This window comes from Chiloscyllium punctatum, chromosome 8 (genome assembly GCF_047496795.1).
Source record: "Chiloscyllium punctatum isolate Juve2018m chromosome 8, sChiPun1.3, whole genome shotgun sequence".
Classification (NCBI taxonomy): domain Eukaryota; kingdom Metazoa; phylum Chordata; class Chondrichthyes; order Orectolobiformes; family Hemiscylliidae; genus Chiloscyllium; species Chiloscyllium punctatum.
This window is the reverse complement of record NC_092746.1, coordinates 1671068-1684836: the sequence shown is the minus strand read 5'-3', so window position 1 is coordinate 1684836 and position 13769 is coordinate 1671068. Positions and strand designations below refer to the sequence as shown.

The 13769-nt window shown below is 40.0% G+C and overlaps 1 protein-coding gene across 7 annotated transcripts in view; it reads left to right on the top strand.

The window, feature by feature from the left end:
- LOC140480311 (WAS/WASL-interacting protein family member 3-like) overlaps positions 1-13769 on the top strand; it is a 102502-nt gene that overhangs the window by 59883 nt on the left and 28850 nt on the right. For all 7 annotated transcript variants that reach the window (XR_011961255.1, XM_072575026.1, XM_072575027.1 and 4 more), the window contains 3 exons: positions 7753-7885; positions 8651-8773; positions 11956-12792. Coding sequence is in view for 6 of the 7 variants with exons in the window: in XM_072575026.1 (XP_072431127.1) it covers positions 7753-7885; positions 8651-8773; positions 11956-12792 (1093 nt within the window). In the remaining variant the exon portion in view is untranslated. The remainder of the gene's footprint in view (positions 1-7752; positions 7886-8650; positions 8774-11955; positions 12793-13769) is intronic.

Below are 13769 nucleotides of genomic sequence, written 5' to 3'. Positions count from 1 at the left end.
ACTATAATTCCTAAAACTATTCTAAATTTTTAAATATAAAAATATACTTAGAAATATTTTGGTACATATACATTTAATGGAGCTGTTCATACCTATACTCTATACTTAGAACAAATTGAAGTCTTTGTTCCCCATACTCTCTATTTGCAGTCAATGTCTTGGCATTTAGCTAAGGCATCAGCAGGGCCCAGTTACTGAATGGACCCCATTAATCTTCAGCAGAAAGATCTTTACACAGTAGTATTCCCCACCATGCCTTGGCAGCAGCTGCCCCAAGCTTCAGCATGTCCCTCAGCACATAGTCCTGGGCCTTTTTTGAATGTGCCAGTCTGCAATACATGGTCAGGGTCCACTCCTTCAACTGGAGGACCAACAAATTTCACGCAGACCAAAGAGCATCTTTCATTGAGTTGACGGTCCTCCAGGTATGCTTCCTGGGGAACAGACCATACAGCATGGCATCCCGGGTCACTGAGCTGCTTGGGATGAACCTCGACAAACGCCACTGAATTCCTCTCCAAACTCTCTTTGCATAGGCACATTCCAGAAGGAGGTGTGACCGTCTCTTTCCCCCTCCACAGCTGCTTCGAGGACAGCTTGCGATGGTGCAGAGGCTGGGCATACATAAAGGATCTCAGTGAGCGGCCATTCTCCCCACCCACGAAGCAATGTCCTGATGCTTGTTGACCGTCTGCCCAGGGAACCGCTCAACAGGATCTGCCCTCTCCCTTTCCCAAATGGGTCTCTAGGACATTACGTGCTGACCAATTCCTGATGGACTTGTGGTCAAAAGGGTTTCCTTCACAAGCTTCTCCATGAAGGACAGGTCATACTGAATGGTCCAACTACTTGGAGCATTCCACGACAGTGTGGCCAGGCCCATCCTTTGCAACACCGGGGGCAGGTGTTAAAGTACAGATTTGAGACAGCCTAGGAATCCCTTGTGGACTCGACCCATAAAGCCTCTCTCTTGGCTCATCTCGGAGATCGTACTATTTGGAACTCTGGAATAAAAACCTCTTACAAACAGACTGGTTTAACTTTAGTCATCCCCTTTATTCACTAATAGCAGCACTGTTGCAACATAACACCGATACCTATAAGCTAAACTAACTAGGTTCTAATAACCTAGGAGACTAGGGTACCAGCTCTTCAAGTGCTCCAGCAGGCTACTACGATGTACTGACACACAGTGGCTTCCACTATACAAAAGTTTACAAAAAAAATTGCATGTTCTTAATTAGACAGACAACAGTGAAAGACAATAATTCGTAAGAAAGAAAAGTTAATTGATTTGGTCTGTGTGCGTTTGACTGATCACTCCTACAGGCCTTGAGCTATTCATTAGGTGGGAAAAAGAAATCCAGCCAGGTTAGGCATCTGTGGCGATAGAAGTTCCTATAAAGAAGTACCAATCTAAATTAAGTGGGAGATGGCAAAAGGTAACCTTGCACAACACGCATGTCAGATATCATTGTTTTACGAGATGGCTTAGCAAGGAGTGCAGACTTTTGACCATAAAATGGCTTCCTGACAGATTGTGTCAGTATCTCTTCAGTGTTAGGTTTAGAATAATTTTAGCTTAAATGTGTCGCTGAAAAAGCGCAGCAACTATGATTCCTGAAGAAGGGCTTATGCCCGAAACGTCGATTCTCCTGTTTCTTTGATGCTGCCTGACCTGCTGCGCTTTTCCAGCAACACCTTTTTAAGCTCTGATCTCCAGCATCTGTAGTCCTTACTTTCTCTTAGAATAATTTTAAGCTGGGAGCAGATTCCTGCTTTTTATCTTAAGCACAGAATCATTCTGAACCTGAGGCTGAAATGTTACTGCAAAGTTGTACTTAAAATGATTAATTCGTCTTGAATTAAACATGCCTTCAAGTTTGTGATTCAAAGTCAAATAAGACATAAGGTCTGATTAGTTAGAATTGACAGTGGGGCAGTCTGTAAAAACAACAAGTAAGTTTAAAGCTTTATCAATATTTCCTTTTACAGTTTGCATTTCATAATCAGTAATGGCTACTCAAAGTCAAAGTCTCAATGCAATTAAATTCGATCCAAAGCAGATAAACACGAAGAGTTAATTTTCTATTGGATTCAACAGACTCACCACTAAAATCTCTCTCCTTTTTGAACTGTCAAGTCAGGGTTTTGTAACAGCAAAGATTTCTTTTCTCTCTGTGACTGCCCTGCTTGCAAGGGGTAATAAGAATCCATTATAATTGGCACCATCTGACTGTTAATGACAAAGTTTCATTTCAGGGTCAGCATCAAATGCTGTCATTAATTTCAGAAGGGAACGGCTGGGAGTGTTATCACTTGGTGTCCTGTTCACACAGATTCACCGATGCTAAGGCAAATGTTCGTAACTGGATGCTGTAAGACAACTTTATCACTTGGTGAGCCCAGGTGTCCCTATCTTTTACATTCCAAAGTTTTTTTTTTCCCCCCCCTCACCATTTCTGAGCCTTCCTGTCTATTTCCTCGTGCAGTTAATGTGTTCTACAATTCAGCATTACACTTTTTAGTCTAAATGTTTTAAAGATGAGTTTTAAGGCTATAGACTTTCTCATAGGTAGAACCTCCGTATGTAGTGACACTTGGTGTTTGTGTACTGAGGATTCACAGCTTGATGCAGCCACACAAAGATGTCCATCAGGGCAAGGGTAGCATGTTTTTTTTATTTCCTGTTTTTGTCCTGGTCTTTGCACATGGTGTCCCTTTTGGATGCAGTCCATCTTCAATGTCTACAGAAGTGAAAGATGGACCAGGTGACTGCAGTGGTGCAGGTTCGGGAAATAGGCCAAACTTGCACCATGTACATTTTAATGAGTACCTCTCACCTGGTGATGAGGTTTTTACCCACCATGGTCCCACCTGCCCAATGTTCGTGACCTGCTCCTCAAGACTTTGGTGCACACTCCAGCCCCTCCAACCAAATATCCAGCACCTTCAGGTGCCCTGTCCTGACTGTGAAGGGGAATAGAGGATTGCTCGGCCCAGTTTTGAAAAGAGCATGGCTTTGCTTTTGCCTCGGTTTACCTTGGCCCCAAGGCCCGTTCAAACTGGTCACAGATGCACATGAGTCTGTGCACTGACAGTGGATCTGAGCAGAAAACAGCAGCATCATCCAGGTACAGGGAGTCCTTAACCTGTCGGCCCCCCACTGAAGGAGTAGTCGCCCCTCTCTGGCTCATCCTTCCTGATGGACCCGGTAAATGGCTCAATAGAGCACACACAAACCAGAGTGGGCAGCCCTGCCTGACTCTGGATCTGATCAGAAAGCTTTGATTCCCACCTGTTGAATTGAGAGTGCAATAACTATGTTGGCATAGAATGAACGGATCCAAATAGTTTCTCTCTCAAGCCCATTTTGGAGAGAGCATCTGCCAAGTAGGGGTGTGATATCCTGTCAAAGGGTTCAGGCTGATGAGGCAGGTGTCCACCACCACCCCTCCCTCCCCCTCATCCTACACATAGGTGATTGTATCCCTGAAGAGCACGTGACTCTCCGTGATCTTCCTGCCTGGTACACCACAAGTTTGGTTGGGGTGAATCCCTAATCGCACAACAGATGTGACCTGATTGGCAATGACCTATTGACCAGATTCTGTAATACACATACAGAATTGGTTGTCAATTTCTGATGTTCTCATGCTCTCTATTGCATGCGTGCACACACTTCCCCTGTCCATGTGTAGATGAAGGTGATGTTACTCATCCTCATGGATTCGCATGTGGTACCTGCCAGAAGAATAGAACTTGGCTTGTAAGCCACTGCTTCCAGGAATTTTATTCTTTTTTGCAAAAACTTTGTCCTTGTACAGCTTGTCCAGAGCTGTACTAGCTCAATTAGCTGTGCTAAAGAGTCATCTAGACTCCAAACGCTAGCTTGCTGTCACCATGGATGCTGTCTGACCCGCTGTGATTTTCCAGCATTTGTTTCCAGTACAGATTGCAGCATCTGCAGAAATTAGTTCCTGCAATTTTCAATGTTGCCAGGTAGATGTCACTGTTGTGGCTGTACCAAAATAGCTTTACTAAGGGCAGAAAATTCACAAACAAGTCTTCAGAATCATTGCCGGGATGTTGTTAGCAATTGTAGCTTTTGCAGAATTCGGTGCCTTCAGCTCTTTTTGATATTATTATAGAGAGAATTGACTGATATCTTTGCTGGGGATCTTTTAGGAGGATGTGGCTGAGTTGGATTATCAACTGTGCAGTTCCGGCTGGAGTTGGGTGCAAATACTTCAGCTTTGTCACTTGCATTGATTTTCTGGATTGTCCCGTCATGGAGGCTGGAGCTGATTGTGGGATTGCCTCCTCTTGTTGCTGATGGTCTGCAGCCAGCATTTCCTCTAAGCTGTGCAGCCACATTGTCTTCTGCTACTGGAAGCTATTGCCAAGCATGGACCTCCAGAGATTCAGAGGACATAAAAAATGAAGAGAACATGGCTCACAGCATCTCTTGGGTGTCTGAAATTTTGAGTTGCTCGATCAGTTTGAAATTTATCTTGTTCAACATTGTGGCAGTGCTGCACAACACACTTGAGTATATCCTCAAGGCGAAGATGAAGCCTTCTCTCAAGGACTGTGCTGTGGTTGCTTCTGAGAACTGCAACCAGTAGATTGGTGAGGATAAGGTAAATTAGATTTTACCCACTTGGTTCTTTAAACATCTGCTACTGACCAGTGTTAAAGGTATGTCCTTTCGGACTCAGCAACCCAATTTATAGTGGTGCTACTGAGTCACTCTTGGAGAAAGACATTGAGCTCCCTCACACAGAATGCATTCTGTGACCCTGACCATCCTCAATGCTTCCCCCAAGTGGTATTCAGCCTGGAAAAGAACTGTTTGTTTTATTAGCTGAAGGACTGGGGATAAGTTGGGATGCAGAAAGAATAGTGATAGTAGGAAATTTCCTTACCCACGTTTGACCTGGTGCCGCAAGACTTTGAGGACTCTAAAAGCAACTCCTTTCCAACTATTTAGTGGTAGTGATGTCTGGGATTTTGTTTGTTTGTAGGGTTTGGTGAGTATGGCTCTGTGAGGCTATTAGTGATACCCACAGACTAATCATTATCAGAAGAGCTTTTGTAGAGTCAACGGAGTTGGTTTGTAATTGATTTTCTGCTAGGTTAATGTGAGAAACTAGCAGACCGAAATTTCAAATTTGATAGAGGCAACTGTGGATGTAAGTTAGCTCTCTGAGCTGGAATGTTTGTTTTCACACATTTCATCACTGTACTAGGTAACCTCAATGAGCCTCTGGTGAAGCATTGGTGTTCTGTCCCACTTTCTATTTGTTTCTTTGGGTGGGTGATGTCATTTCCAGTTCTTTTTCTCTGAGGATGGTAGATGGGATCCCAATCGATTTGTGGGAATGCCCTACTGCCAGTCATTCTTGTACATGTCTTTGGCTTGTCCCCGTCAAAGTGGTGTCCTCCTTTGTATGGAAGGAGACTAGTGAGAGTGGGTTATACCTTTATGTGGCTAGTTGATGTTTATGTATCCTGGAGGCTAGTTTTCAGTCGGTTTGTCTGATGTAGTGTTTGTTACAGTACTAACAAAGTATTTTATAAATTACATTCATTTTGCTTGTTTGTATAGAGTATTTTACGTTCACTAGTTGCTGTTTTAGTGCGTTGGTAAGTTTTGTGGGCTACAATGATGCCAAGAGATCTGAGTAGTGTGGAAATAATTTCCGATGTCTTTGTCAGGTAAAGCGGCCAGGGTTTCTGGATGCATTGTCTGCTTACTTGGGCTTGTTGCTGAGGAATCGGAGGACTGTTTATTGGGTACTCGATCTTCTTGAATACGCTATGTTGGTATTTCTGTTCTGCTCTTTGTAGTTCCTCAGTGCTGCAGTGTGTAGTGGCTCATTGCAATAGTGTCCTAGCGCAGCTCTGGTTGTGGATGTTGGGATGATTTGCTTCTATTGTTCAGTATTTGGTCCATATGTGGTGTTTTTCTGTAGACGCAAGTTTGAAGTTTCCCATTTGAGTGTTCACTCTGCTGTGGCATCTAGGGATGGCAGTTTGTTGTTCTCTTCTGTGAATTTTATGCCAGTAAGGGTATTATTGATGGCGTTATAGGTTTCCTCTAATTTGTTTCGTTGGGTGATGACAAAGGTGTCATCCACGTAGTGGACCCAAAGTTTGGGTTGGATGGGTCGGAGAGCTGCCTTTCACTCTTCTCTGTTCCAAGTACAGGCATAATCTATTCAACCTCTCAAAACAATCCCACTATACCTGGTATCAGCCCAGTGATCCTTCTCTGGACTACCTCCAATGTCAATATATCTATCTTCAGAACAGTTACCAAACTGTTTGCAGTATTCCAGCTATGGGCTCACGAGTGCCTTGTATGCTTCCCTTCCTTTACACTTCATTCACTTTGAAATAAAGGCCAACATTCCATTTGCTTTGTGTTACCCACTGAACTTGGCTGCTAATTTTTTTTTGAGATTACAGGTGAGAACTCCCAAATCCCTCCATTCTGTAGCTTTCTGCAGTCTGTCTTCTAGTAAATAATCACCATCTCTTTTTTTTTATAGTACAATTTAAGTCCACTAGACTTGATAGCACTAGACTTAATGTTAAGTGAATTTGACTGTCTTCCAATTCTAGTATGTTAGACATCAGAAGTTATTTGACAAGCGTGCTACAATATCTTTGTGCAATGCACAGTATCAGGCTCTATTGAAGCTGATGAGTAAATGTCCCTGCCATTCATTACACTTTGTTTTTCTTGATGTGCAACAAATTGCTACAAGTGACAGATGGAATTTGTGTGATGCACCCAGATGTGTAGCCTAAGATCTGTGTGAATGGCAGAAGCAACTGTGTACTCCTTTAATGTTCAGAGTGAAGAAGTATTGATGAATATTGCAGGTATTTGTCTGAAGTATAAACTAGAATACTTTAATCCAATGTCATATCAAGTACAGGTAATGAAAGATAGGAAGGTTAAAAACTTTATTAATAATTAGATCAAGAGACTAAAAGAAAATGTAATTTATATCTTTTTACATCTCAAGATACAATTAAAATCTGAAAGAATGATTCTTCATGTTCGTAATAGTTATTAGTTAGTGCAGGAAAGGTGGTATGGTGGCGACTAAGTCATATCATACAATTAAAAAATGGTACTTAATGTATTTGGACAAAACCTCAACTGTTTTAAGGTTTAGACTGTATCTGCAATGTCAGTCCGGGAACATTGCACTGCTCTGCTCTGTTTTGTGTATTTAAATGGCATGTCAGATGGTAAGTTGCCATTCCCATAAAGCCTACAGAAGAACTGTGCAAGCCAAACAGATTTCTATACTTAACTACATATCTGCAACAATAGCCTCCCCATTATTTATACAGTGGATTCTAGCTCAGTACAACTTAGCTCTTGTGTTCAGATCACCTGGCTCCATAATCGGTGAATAATTGCAAGTCATTATGAGACCAAAACTAAAACAAGCAATCTCCTTCAGGAAATGTATACACTTGGAGACATAAGGCTCTCCATGCTTTAGAAGTTTCTCCAGTGTAAGTTTTGTTGACACCTGAAGCTAATTTAGCTAAATTGACTGATAAACCATTTACAATTTCTTAATGAGACAACATGCTAATATGATTTTATTTAAACCAATATTTACTGTAGTTTCAGCTTCTACTATTTATCTTGTAACTTACTAAATCTGAAAAGTTTTGTGTGAATGCAAGAAGATTCATTAATAGGTTGCAAACTTCCTACAGGCACATGTCGAACTTCCCAAACAAAATACAGATGAGCTAACAGGACGGAATGCTTTGCTAAGCGATATCCACAAAGGAGTACGGTTGAAAAAGGTGACACAAATCAATGACCGGAGCGCCCCAGTCATTGACAGTAAGTGTTTCACTGTGATGCCATACCAGTTCTGTGGGTTACCATACACAATTCACCTTTTCGTGTTTTCAAGCCTTAAATCTGCTAAAGGGACTTGGGATCTACACGGACTTAGAGACCGTGTCAGGGCAAATCGGTCATTTTCGGGTTGGCATACTGAACATGATGAATAGCTCCAAGGATCATTTCTGGGGCCGTAATTATTTATAATCCTAATGACTTGGATGATTGGACTAAATGGTAGGAAAGCAGGTTGAGAAGGTTAAACAGAATTTGCAAAGTGATATAGAAAAGTTCAATGGGCAAAAATGGACAGATGGAATATAAATTGTGCATTTTGGCAGTAAGAATATATCCACTGTAAAGATGGTAATGTTTTACAAAAATTGTTTGATTATTGTAGTTCATAAATTCATAGTGGCACCTCTTGGTAGTAAATGAGTAAAATAAATTAGACACTTGAAGTCGAAAGTCAATAGTAGTTTTGCAGGACCATACTGCCAAAATGGAGACTCACTCATCAAGAACGTATTTTCAGAAATGCAATACATTATTTTTAAATAGAAAGGTATAATCTGGAAAATGTGGGAACATTTGTAGCATGTTGCTAATTTTTAAAACTTTTGTAGGAATCTTCTGTTTAAAATGTGTTTTTGTAAATTATCATTCCAATTACAACTATCTATCTTAAAGCATGTTCTCGTGACTGTTGCTCTAATTGGTTATATCCAAACTATAACCTGGACATCTGTTATTTGTCTGCAGAACCCAAGAATGGGTGTGGTGCAGGAGCGGTGGTTGGAGCATCAACACAGCCTGCAGTGGGTGGTGGCTTGTTTCAGGAAGGATTTCCTGTTCTCAGACCTGCTGGACAGCGAGATGCTTCAGGTAGTTTGGTTGGACAACTTAATCACGTTTGAAATAGTGCAGTCTTATTATATTGTGTTCCCAATGTGTGTATGTTCACCTGCCAATGATAATTTTAAGGTTATTAATTTTCCTTCTGCATTCCTGACAGGTGTCTTTGTTTCGAGCACAACTATTTCTAACAAATAGATGACTACACACAAAATTGAAGTAATTAATCTTTTAAAAGTCAATGGTGACCAATCGGGATTTTGATTTGGATACCTGGTTTAGTGGGTTTGGAGTTCCAAATGCATCTGTGTGTGTGTGTGTGTGTATAGGAATAATTTAAACTCTTTTATTTCCTCCTTTGAACAAACAAGACTCCTGTTTCTTCTCTAAGTTTTATTTGTGCAGTCATGGGAGATGTTCACCTTAAGAAACTAGCATACAACTCAAAACGTCATCCCAATAAAAAGGTTTATACTGTTGTTACAGATAAGCTACTGATTTATTATTTCAACAAGTGATGCTTTCCAATTATAGCCTTGCACACTTTTAACTCTTTTTTTTTAATATTTCTGTCCAATCATGATTGGACAACTTGCATTCCAAGTTAGTACTCATGACTGGTATTACCCAATCATATTTAAGCTCCTATTCATGACTATTATTCAATCCATATTCAAACTAAAATGTGATATCCAATCATGTCATTACATGTTGACATTTAATGCATTAAAATATATTTATCATCATTATAGATGCTGTTTACTTCTCTCCCATCAGTTCCTTGTATTGCCTATACTGTCTATTTCCCCTTTCACTGTTCTAGTCCTAACCTGGCTCAGTTTACAGGGATCAGGGTCTTTATCATGTTTAAATCTCAAGATTCCTGTTTTAATTGAGGAGCCACCTGAGTGACCCCAGTAATGAGAGCAACCTGTCTTGGCTACTTATTGCAGGAAATGCATTGTGAAGAAAGCAGGAGGAAGAGATTTAGAAAACCTATTATATAATCAAACAGATTCAGCATGGTTTTATGAAAGGCAAATCAAATTTGACAAACTTCCATACATTTGTGAATGATAACAAACACAGAAGGATAAAATTGAATCAGTAAATTGACAGTGTTTGGAATTCTTAAAGGTATTTAACAAGGTATTTGACAAGGTATCACATAAAGGATGACTACCTAATATTATGGTGTTGGAGTAATATATTAGCATCTCATAGAGGAATGGATAATGGGCAGGGAACAGTGTCAGGGCAAATTGGTCATTTTCTGGTTGGCATACTGTGCCTGTTGAATAGCTCCAAGGATCATTTTTGGGGCCGTAATTATTTATAATCCTAATGACTTGGATGATTGGACTAAATGTTAGGAAAGCAGGTTGTGAGAAGGTTAAATAAAATTTGCAAAGTGATATGGAAAAGTTCAGTGGGCAAAAATGGACAGATGGAATATAAATTGTGTGCGATTGTGTGTTTTGGCAATAAGAATAGAAGTGGAAAGAGACTGTAGATTGTTTGTTTGTGGTACAAAGGGATATGGAAATCTGAAGAAATGCAAATCATGAAGGAACTAAATTGTGGTACCACTTCATAAAGAGTTTCCCCATTTTGGTACTACGATATTATGAATGGCTTTTTTCAATTCAACATAAAAGTGAAGTGATTGAAAGTGCAGTCAGTATATAAATAACTTGTTTGCATATGTAGAATTTCTATATCTCATCAATTTAATGTACTATTCTGCCTGGAGTGTAAAAGATTGATTTGCTTTATTGTTACATGTACTGATGAGCAGTGAAAAGCTTTGTTTATGAGCGGTACACGCAGATCATCTTAAGCAAGGATGTACCGATCAAAAAGACTTTAGAGGCAGACATATTACAGGGTGTGCACTAGGTGAGATCAGGATTCCTGTGTCCTTAGATGGTGAACAAGCTTAATTTTAAAAGAGACATCAGAACTTGAGTATGCTATCGTATCAAATAACTGTCCTGTAAAAATTGGAATATTTCAACTTTAAGCAGTACTACCAAATAAAGCAATATCCCAAAGTAGAAGAAAATGAGATTTATGTTGGTACACTTCATATACTGTGGTCAAACCAGTTTATGTACTGATAGTGACATAAGGCCCCAAGATTTGACAAAAGCTGCTGGTATGCAAATCATTGACCTTAATTGAAATGGTGAAGATTAATTCATTGACTTAATGAGCTGCTGGAAAGCTGATGCGGTGCCCAGTATCTCTGAAGAAGAAAATGTACCAGCCTTTACTGGGCAAAGATTGATGCGTCAAATGTTCCTTGTGTGAAAATAATTGTTCAAAATGCTAGACCGATCACCTAATAATGAAGTTGGACCAGCAGAGAACCCCTTATTGTCAGCAAGCGTTTGTTCAACTATTGAAAGGTTATGTTTGCATTTTCTCACATTGCTGCAGGCAACTTCAAAGGCTAGCTTTGTTATGAAAGAAGTCACCTATCCAGGCCCCACTAGATTTGGGCTGCACGGTTACATGTGATGGAAACTATCCAGAGCTGCTTTTCGCCTCCCATTCCTAGGTTCAATGGAAATGTTCTTTGACATGTTGATTCCTCTCCAGACTGGTCTATATCACTTGCTGAGGTTCAGGGGAGAGAAAGCAAGTAGTATTTTAAAAGTAAATAATTGACCAATTATTAGATTAACTAGACTGAATTTTATAAAACCATCCTTTCATATTTTCCCAATTACTTCATTTAGTTTTTGCTTTTTGCACATTTGAATTTCCATTATGTTGGTGGGTATATCAACATAAGCAGTGTGAAGCTAAGACAAATCTGTTTAATGCCTTCATAAAATTTCTATAGTTACAGCCATTAAGATTTTAATATTTAGCAGTACAACAATCAAGCCAATATTACTTATGTGGAGGTGAGCATTTCGTTAATTGCTACATTTAGTAATATGGCAATTGTGCTAATGAAGGTTTTGTGTTCAAGATTTCTAAAGACATGTTTTGCTGTTTACATGCTTTTACTAGAGACTAAACAAAATCCCCACAAATTGGTGCACCCCTTCGTTTTGACTCCATATTTTTCACCATGTCTTTCATAGATGAATTGAAAAACTAGTTTCATGATAAGTATGATTGCAAAGTACAATGTGATAGATTTTAGTTAGTAAATGCACTTCAATGTTTTTATTCATTCTATTTGTAATTGGTTTCAGAAAGAGGTTCCAAACCAGCTGTTCAAACTTTCGGTATGAAAGTCCCACCATCAAGACACTCGGTCCAGAACGAAAGTGCCAGAAATGAGAGAAATGCATTTAAGCAACCTGAATGTCCAGAACCCTTTGATTTATCTAAAGGTCAAAAGACAGTTCAAAACCATCTTATCATGTCTGCCCTTATACCTCCTTCAAGTCAGAATAAAGCTCTGTCAACATGTCCCTCTTCTACATCTTCATCCTCATCTTCTTTCAATAATAAATATACAAAAACTGCAACAACAATACAATCACCTTCACCACCAGTTGCTCCTTCAATTCCTCCCCCTCATCCACCTATACTTGCAAATGTTAAACCATTTAAATTTCAATACATACAACAACCACCATCACCTCCACCTCCACCGCCACCATCTCCACCACCTTCCTATAATTTTCAAGAGCAAGCTTCAGGTTTTATATTCCCTGCTCCGCCTCCACCTTCTCTACTTTATATTGAAGACTGTACCGATTTTCCTCTGCCTCCTCCCCCTCCACCTCCCTTACCTCCAGGCCCTGCCTTTACTCCCTATAATAAAACTGAAAATGCTCTACCACCACCTCCCCCTTTTTTGAATAGTATTGAAGTTCCTCCAGCCTTGCCACCAAAACTACCCAGCTTTTCCAACAAGCCAAGTTTGTCCTCAATATCTCCACCACCACCACCACCACCACCACTGCCACCACCACCACCACCTCCATTCCCTGCCTACAGATATCCTGGGTCTAGTTCATCGTCTGGGCAAATGTCATATGGAACCCAGCTGGCTGGAAGGGAAGGTCTAGGGAGGTCTGGAGGTAAGAACTAGTAGATTGATTTGTGGTATTGCAGTGAATTGTAATCCTACAATTTAAAAAGTCCACTTGAGAAAAAAAACCCTAATGGATTAAATACAGCAATTAACATTATGGTGTTATGAAGATGTGGGTGTACTGCACCTTTTAAGAGTTAAAAGCTTGCAGAGCGACCTAATAGCATTGTGTTCTGAATAAAATACAATATAACATGTGGTCCAGCAGCTAGGCTAGCTGGCTATGTAGGAACAAAACCAAATTTGATAGGCCAATCAGTTTAAATTATACCCCCAAAAATACCAAACTCCAATCCAGTTTGAATTTAGCATATTGACCATCTTTAAAAGTCAATGACAAAATCCAATGCTTTGGGAGTATAAGACCGGGGAAGATTGAACAGTTGAGGACAACTACCAAAAGACCTACAGATGTCGGCAGCTAGTAAGAAATCTGTGCAAACTCCTTCTCTAGACAGGTACCTCTGAGGAAATACATTGATGCCAACCTGGACAGCAAATCTAGAGAGGAAGATACAACAGCTGGCTGGTTTTAAAATTTGAAATGTTTTGGCAAATTTTATTTGGGGGGTTGGGGTTATCAGACGAGTATTATCGAAGGGAAAGTAAAAGATAGGTTAGAGGAAGGAGATGTAAATAGTTGTTAGTTATTTTCTGTTATACTTTTAAGAATTGAAGTTGTTAATTTTTACTTTAAATAGTTCTTGGCCTCTTGAATTTTTGCAGATTATTACACAGGATCAATCTCTTCTGTGTTGCTGGTTTAAATTAAGCAGGAGGGTTTACCCTGTGTCATAACAGTTTGGGGGCTCATCCAGGATTTGAACTGTTTCGGGAGCTTTTGTCTGCAGTTTGAACAGTTTGGGTCTTGGATTTGTGATTTGAACTGGTTTAGACAGAATTGAGTAGATTTGGGAATATGCAACATCTCCGCTCATTTAAACTCCTGCAGGTTAGCTTAGT